Source organism: Coregonus lavaretus, assembly GCF_964263955.1.
Source record: "Coregonus lavaretus genome assembly, chromosome: 14".
NCBI lineage: Eukaryota > Metazoa > Chordata > Actinopteri > Salmoniformes > Salmonidae > Coregonus > Coregonus lavaretus.
The window spans coordinates 2,244,837-2,253,175 of NC_140001.1; the positions used below are offsets into that span (position 1 = coordinate 2,244,837).

Consider the following 8,339-nt stretch of genomic DNA (forward strand, 5'->3'; position numbering starts at 1 on the left):
CTGAACCAGACACACTTCAGACTAATGGCTCTTCCTCTGAACCAGACACACTTCAGACTCTTCCTCTGAACCAGACACACTTCAGACTAATGACTCTTCCTCTGAACCTGACACACTTCAGACTAATGACTCTTCCTCTGAACCAGACACACTTCAGACTAATGACTCTTCCTCTGAACCAGACACACTTCAGACTAATGACTCTTCCTCTGAACCAGACACACTTCAGACTAATGACTCTTCCTCTGAACCAGACACACTTCAGACTAATGACTCTTCCTCTGAACCTGACACACTTCAGACTAATGACTCTTCCTCTGAACCAGACACACTTCAGACTAATGACTCTTCCTCTGAACCAGACACACTTCAGACTAATGACTCTTCCTCTGAACCAGACACACTTCAGACTAATGACTCTTCCTCTGAACCAGACACACTTCAGACTAATGACTCTTCCTCTGAACCAGACACACTTCAGACTAATGACTCTTCCTCTGAACCAGACACACTTCAGACTAATGACTCTTCCTCTGAACCTGACACACTTCAGACTCTTCCTCTGAACCAGACACACTTCAGACTAATGACTCTTCCTCTGAACCAGACACACTTCAGACTAATGACTCTTCCTCTGAACCTGACACACTTCAGACTAATGACTCTTCCTCTGAACCAGACACACTTCAGACTAATGACTCTTCCTCTGAACCAGACACACTTCAGACTAATGACTCTTCCTCTGAACCAGACACACTTCAGACTAATGACTCTTCCTCTGAACCAGACACACTTCAGACTAATGACTCTTCCTCTGAACCAGACACACTTCAGACTAATGACTCTTCCTCTGAACCAGACACACTTCAGACTAATGACTCTTCCTCTGAACCTGACACACTTCAGACTCTTCCTCTGAACCAGACACACTTCAGACTAATGACTCTTCCTCTGAACCAGACACACTTCAGACTAATGACTCTTCCTCTGAACCAGACACACTTCAGACTAATGGCTCTTCCTCTGAACCAGACACACTTCAGACTAATGACTCTTCCTCTGAACCAGACACACTTCAGACTAATGACTCTTCCTCTGAACCAGACACACTTCAGACTAATGGCTCTTCCTCTGAACCAGACACACTTCAGACGAATGGCTCTTCCTCTGAACCAGACACACTTCAGACTAATGACTCTTCCTCTGAACCTGACACACTTCAGACTAATGGCTCTTCCTCTGAACCAGACACACTTCAGACTAATGACTCTTCCTCTGAACCTGACACACTTCAGACTAATGGCTCTTCCTCTGAACCAGACACACTTCAGACTAATGGCTCTTCCTCTGAACCAGACACACTTCAGACTAATGGCTCTTCCTCTGAACCAGACACACTTCAGACGAATGGCTCTTCCTCTGAACCTGACACACTCAGAGGGTGATGTTGAATGAGGAAGTACCCAGATGAGAGGGAGCACACACACTTTCTTTATTACAGAAGCCATTTGAGGAACTGAGTATGTGACTCAGGAGTAGTGTTTGTTTTGATTAGAGCTCAGGCAGCTGCTGCTGTTTATCCTGTTCCCAAATGTGTCTGAATGGCTGAATATATTATAATAATGTTCTTCCTTACGTAGGGCCAGCTCTTCAAGAATAAACTCTACGGTGAAAATGACATCCCTCTTTCGTGTGTGGATAACATTTATGGAGGTACATCTTACTGAAATATTGTTTTATTCAACTTTTGAATATTTCCTAGTTTCCTTCCAGTCGTACTCAGTGTTTACTAGTCATTTTAAAGTCTTGAGATGAATAGATTGTTTTGCCTTTTGAAAGAATATCACTGGAGTCTTGATCATTTCGTGACGTCTGTCTTCAGGTTATGAAGACAAGAAGAAGCTGTTAACAGGAGGTCTGATGAAGAACAAGTATCCGTCTAAGATCATCATCCACTGCAAAGACTTACGGGTGTTTCAGTTTTCTCTGACCTTCTCTAAAGAGGAAGATGCCAAAAAGGTGCAGCTACCGGCTTCCAAAAATCCCAAATGTATTCTATCTTGTTGATTGATTGATTGATTGATTGATTGATTGGAAACATGCTTCGTCTCCCCTTGATAGATCTTCCAAGGGATTATCCACCACTGTCTGGAGCCGAAGTCCCTGAGATGCCTCTTTGCTTTTTCCTACTGTGAGAACACCTCGTATCCAGGTAGGTGTAGTTACTGTAGAGAACACCTCGTATCCAGGTAGGTGTAGTTACTGTAGAGAACACCTCATATCCAGGTAGGTGTAGTTACTGTAGAGAACACCTCGTATCCAGGTAGGTGTAGTTACTGTAGAGAACACCTCGTATCCAGGTAGGTGTAGTTACTGTAGAGAACGCCTCATATCCAGGTAGGTGTAGTTACTGTAGAGAACACCTCGTATCCAGGTAGGTGTAGTTACTGTAGAGAACACCTCGTATCCAGGTAGGTGTAGTTACTGTAGAGAACACCTCGTATCCAGGTAGGTGTAGTTACTGTAGAGAACACCTCGTATCCAGGTAGGTGTAGTTACTGTAGAGAACACCTCGTATCCAGGTAGGCGTAGTTACTGTAGAGAACACCTCGTATCCAGGTAGGTGTAGTTACTGTAGAGAACACCTCGTATCCAGGTAGGCGTAGTTACTGTAGAGAACACCTCATATCCAGGTAGGTGTAGTTACTGTAGAGAACACCTCGTATCCAGGTAGGTGTAGTTACTGTAGAGAACGCCTCATATCCAGGTAGGTGTAGTTACTGTAGAGAACACCTCGTATCCAGGTAGCTATAGTTACTGTAGAGAACGCCTCATATCCAGGTAGGTGTAGTTACTGTAGAGAACGCCTCATATCCAGGTAGGCGTAGTGAATGACACAAAGATCACAAGTCCTGATGTGTCACCGCAAAAATCTAATGTAACAGGTGTCTCTGGGTAATATTACATTACATTTTTAGTCATTTAGCAGACGCTGTTATCCAGAGCGACTTACAGTTAGTGAGTGCATACATGAACTCACAACAGGACTACTAGGCCCAAGTCTCCCTACACAGAGCTGCTCCGGCTTCCCTGGAATCGTACCGAGGGATAGCCTTGTCAACACGCCATCACAGAGGGATAGCCTTGTCAACACGCCATCACAGAGGGATAGCCTTGTCAACACGCCATCACAGAGGGATAGCCTTGTCAACACGCCATCACAGAGGGATAGCCTTGTCAACACGCCATCACAGAGGGATAGCCTTGTCAACACGCCATCACAGAGGGATAGCCTTGTCAACACGCCATCACCGAGGGATAGCCTTGTCAACACGCCATCACAGAGGGATAGCCTTGTCAACACGCCATCACAGAGGGATAGCCTTGTCAACACGCCATCACCGAGGGATAGCCTTGTCAACACGCCATCACAGAGGGATAGCCTTGTCAACACGCCATCACAGAGGGATAGCCTTGTCAACACGCCATCACAGAGGGATAGCCTTGTCAACACGCCATCACAGAGGGATAGCCTTGTCAACACGCCATCACAGAGGGATAGCCTTGTCAACACGCCATCACAGAGGGATAGCCTTGTCAACACACCATCACAGAGGGATAGCCTTGTCAACACGCCATCACAGAGGGATAGCCTTGTCAACACGCCATCACAGAGGGATAGCCTTGTCAACACGCCATCACAGAGGGATAGCCTTGTCAACACACCATCACAGAGGGATAGCCTTGTCAACACGCCATCACAGAGGGATAGCCTTGTCAACACGCCATCACAGAGGGATAGCCTTGTCAACACGCCATCACAGAGGGATAGCCTTGTCAACACGCCATCACAGAGGGATAGCCTTGTCAACACACCATCACAGAGGGATAGCCTTGTCAACACGCCATCACAGAGGGATAGCCTTGTCAACACGCCATCACAGAGGGATAGCCTTGTCAACACGCCATCACAGAGGGATAGCCTTGTCAACACGCCATCACAGAGGGATAGCCTTGTCAACACACCATCACAGAGGGATAGCCTTGTCAACACGCCATCACAGAGGGATAGCCTTGTCAACACACCATCACCGAGGGATAGCCTTGTCAACACACCATCACAGAGGGATAGCCTTGTCAACACACCATCACTAATATTTCTGCATATTTTCTGCGAGGAGAAGAAGGCTGAAGTAAAGAGAGAAGCCCCAAAACACATTCTAGAATGTGGTTTTGTTACCAATGGTTACCCATGACTGTGTTCCAGCCCCAACGGTTACAGAGCTGTTAGTGAGGTGAACGATCCCTGCAGTGTGGCCCCGCTGTCACGTCCCCTGTCACCGTCAGGCAGGACTCTATAGGGCCCTTTGTCTGTCTGAGACGGCACTGAGCCCAAGAGATGTCAGCTGCGACATTCCTCAAAGCTCCTCTGTCACGGTCTCTCCTCTCTCTTCCTTGTGGTCGTGGACTGGTAAGGCTGATTCTGTCCCACAACGCTGTTCAGTATGGGGTTATGTTCCTGTCTCTCTCTGTCTCCTCTCATTGCTCGCCGCATGTTCACAGAGCGGTGACTTGTATTGAGTCAGTCAGACAGACAGACAGACAGACAGACTGGGCTTCTATTAACTCTGAGATCAGCTAGCCTGCATACCCCAGACCGGGCTTCTATTAACTCTGAGATCTGCTAGCCTGCATACCCCAGACCGGGCTTCTATTAACTCTGAGATCTGCTAGCCTGCATACCCTAGACTGGGCTTCTATTAACTCTGAGATCTGCTAGCCTGCATACCCCAGACCGGGCTTCTATTAACTCTGAGATCTGCTAGCCTGCATACCCCAGACCGGGCTTCTATTAACTCTGAGATCTGCTAGCCTGCATACCCCAGACAGGGCTTCTATTAACTCTGAGATCTGCTAGCCTGCATACCCCAGACCGGGCTTCTATTAACTCTGAGATCTGCTAGCCTGCATACCCCAGACAGGGCTTCTATTAACTCTGAGATCTGCTAGCCTGCATACCCCAGACCGGGCTTCTATTAACTCTGAGATCAGCTAGCCTCCATACCCCAGACTAGGCTTCTATTAACTCTGAGATCTGCTAGCCTGCATACCCCAGATCTGTTTGTGCTTTCTTACCACCGCCATGACTGTCATTATCACCAAACTGTTACAGAATGTCAATGTACAGGGCGGCGAGTGGCGCATCACAGTGCTAGAGGCGTCACTACAGACCCGGGTTCGGTGCCGGGCTGTATCACAACCGGCCGTGATCGGGAGTCCCATAGGGCGGAGCACAATTGGCCCAGAGTCGTTTGGGTTAGGGGAGGGTTTGGCCGAGGGGGCTTTACTTGGCTCATCGCGCTCTAGCGACTCCTTGTGGCGGGCCGGGCACCTGCAGGCTAACCTCTGTCGTCAGGGGAACGGTGTTTCCTCCGACAGATTGGTGCGGCTGGCTTCCAGGTTAAGCGGGCGGGTGTTAAGAAGCGTGGCTTGGCGGGTCATGTTTCGGAGGACGCATGACTCGACCTTCGCCTCTCCTGAGCCCGTTGGGGAGTTGCAGCGATGAGACAAGATCGAAAAAGAGGGTAACATTTTAAATAAAATATATATATAATGTCAATGTATTCAAATCTATTTCAGAATGTTGACTACAAACCCATGAAGATGACTAATACAGATGCATACACAGATCTGTAGAGAGCCATTGAGAGAACGTCTGCTAAATGACGTAAATGTATATGTAAGTAACAGTGCCTTGTGTTTTTCCAGAGATGCAGAGGAAAAAGCAGACGGTGATGTTTGACTCTGTGGAGGACTGGACTCAGGACATGAAGAGAACTAAAGGAAACTGCAGACTGGTCTCAGAGAACCGCAGCTTTGAGCTCTCTCCAAAGTACTGCCATTACATTTTTTTTAAACATCCGACCAAATGCCACACGTAATATAACTGCTGGAACATGCTAGTTGTATATCAAGACATCGCATCATCATGATCAACATGTTGTTGGTTGAAGTACTCTGTAGTTGTATCCTTGATTCACCTGTTTCCTGTTTTATCATGATTTGAAGTTAACAAAAAGCTTTTTCCTGCAGGCTGCCTCAGTTTTTTATTGTCCCAGCAAACGTCTCGGACGAGGACTTGACTAAGTACCAGGGAAAGGGATTACCGGTATGTGTCGATTTTTTTTGTATGCCGTTTTGTGTCTGGTACTTGAAAAATTGAATATCTCACATTTAATTACAGTGCTGTGAAAAAGTATTTGCCCCCTTTCTAATTTTCTCCACTTTTGCATATTTGTGATACTGAATGTTATCAGATCTTCAACCAAAACCTAATATTAGATAAAGGGAACATAAGTGAACAAATAACACAACAATTACATATTTATTTCATTTATTTCATAAACAAAGTTATGCAACACCCAATTCCCCTGTGTGAAAAAGTAATTGCCCCCTTACACTCAATAACTGGTTGACTCCAACCAAATGCTTCCTGTAGTTGTTGATCAGTCTCTCATGTCGCTGTGGAGGAATTTTGGCCCACTCTTCCATGCAGAACTGCTTTAACTCAGTGATGTGTGGGTTTTCAAGCATGAACCGCTCGTTTCAAGTCCTGCCACAACATCTCAAACCATCACACCACCACCACGCTTGACCTTTGGTATGATGTTCTTACTGTGGAATGCAGAGTTTGGTTTTCGCCAGGCATTTTGATCTTGTTCAAGCATGGTGGTGGTGGTGTGATGGTTTGGGGATGCTTTGCTGCCTCAGGACCTGGACGACTTGCCTTAATAGAAGGAACCATGAATTCTGCTCTGTATCAGAGAATTCTACAGGAGAATGTCAGACCATCCGTCTGTGAGCTGAAGCTGAAGCGCAGCTGGGTCATGCAGCAAGACAATGATCCAAAACACACAATTAAGTCTACATGAAAATTGCTAAAAAGCAACAAATTGGAAGTTTTGGAATGGCCTAGTCAAAGTCCAGACCTAATCCTCATTGAGATGTTGTGGCAGGACTTGAAACGAGCGGTTCATGCTTGAAAACCCACACGTCAATGAGTTAAAGCAGTTCTGCATGGAAGAGTGGGCAAAAATTCCTCCACAGTGACGTGAGAGACTGATCAACAACTACAGGAAGCATTTGTTTACAGTCGTTGCAGCTAAAGGTGGCACAACCAGTTATTGAGTGTAAGGGGGCAATTACTTTTTCACACAGGGGAATTGGGTGTTGCATAACTTTTTTTTATGAAATAAATGAAATAAATATGTAATTGTTGTGTTATTTGTTCACTTATGTTCCCTTTATCTAATATTAGGTTTTGGTTGAAGATCTGATAACATTCAGTATCACAAATATGCAAAAGTAGAGAAATTTAGAAAGGGGGCAAATACTTTTCCACAGCACTGTATATGGCCATAACTCTTCACTTGCTGTATGGTCAGTATACAAATGAATGAATGTATTTGATCACGTCTGTTTCAGATGTGGTGCTGGTCTCATCATAGTGGCTGTGCCTTGTTTAAAACAGCCTCTCTACCCCTGCTACCAGACGACAACGTTCCACAAACACACATGGAGAAGTAAGAGACATTACATCCCGTGCCATTTCCTTATTGGTTAGATCATGTTGAGTATTGTCTGTGTTTAATAGTGACGAATGCTTATGTATGTACTGATTTTTATAAATGTTATATGTGGCTTTTATGACTGTTGCAGTCCGTAGGTTCCCTTTTTTAAATGAAGTGTACCGACTTTTGTCTAATACGGTGAGGTGTGTGTTGCAGAATGTTGACGGCTGTGGCTCACAACCACCTGTACTCAGTAAAGACAGAAGACCTGTCAGAGACACTTCCCACCGTACAGGACATCCAGCTGTCTTACAACAAGTTCAAACAGTTCTTCCTCATCGACAATACAACAGAGTTTTGGATGTCCGATATGAAGTGGTTCTCCTCACTTGACAACTGTGGATGGCTGGACATCATCAGGTGAGATTTGAAAACCAAACTACTATTTGTCCTGTGTTACAATGTTTATTAGGTACACCACCCCGTTCAGGAAAATGATTGGCTCCTACAGACAGTGAGTCAGGTGGCCGTGGCTTGCTATATAAAAACATAGTTACTGTTCGGTTGAACGTTAGAACGGGCAGAACAAGTGACCTAAGAGACTTTGAGCGTGGTATGATCGTCGGTGCCAGGCTCACCGGATCCAGTATCTCAGAAACGGCCGGCCTCCTGGGCTTTTCACGTACAACAGTGTCTATTGTTTTACGAGAAATGGTGTGAAAAACATCGCCTGGTCCGATGAATCCCGGTTCCTGTTGCGTCATGCTG

The 8,339-nt window shown here is 45.8% G+C and overlaps 1 protein-coding gene across 1 annotated transcript in view; it reads left to right on the forward strand.

Annotated features, from left to right (window-relative positions):
• Positions 1 to 8,339, forward strand: part of mtmr12 (myotubularin related protein 12) — a 49,443-nt gene that overhangs the window by 19,580 nt on the left and 21,524 nt on the right. Inside the window, exons 4-10 of the mRNA XM_084177426.1 lie at positions 1,641 to 1,713; positions 1,883 to 2,019; positions 2,122 to 2,212; positions 5,770 to 5,893; positions 6,094 to 6,169; positions 7,486 to 7,583; positions 7,788 to 7,991. Coding sequence (XP_084033552.1) covers positions 1,641 to 1,713; positions 1,883 to 2,019; positions 2,122 to 2,212; positions 5,770 to 5,893; positions 6,094 to 6,169; positions 7,486 to 7,583; positions 7,788 to 7,991 — 803 coding nt within the window. The remainder of the gene's footprint in view (positions 1 to 1,640; positions 1,714 to 1,882; positions 2,020 to 2,121; positions 2,213 to 5,769; positions 5,894 to 6,093; positions 6,170 to 7,485; positions 7,584 to 7,787; positions 7,992 to 8,339) is intronic.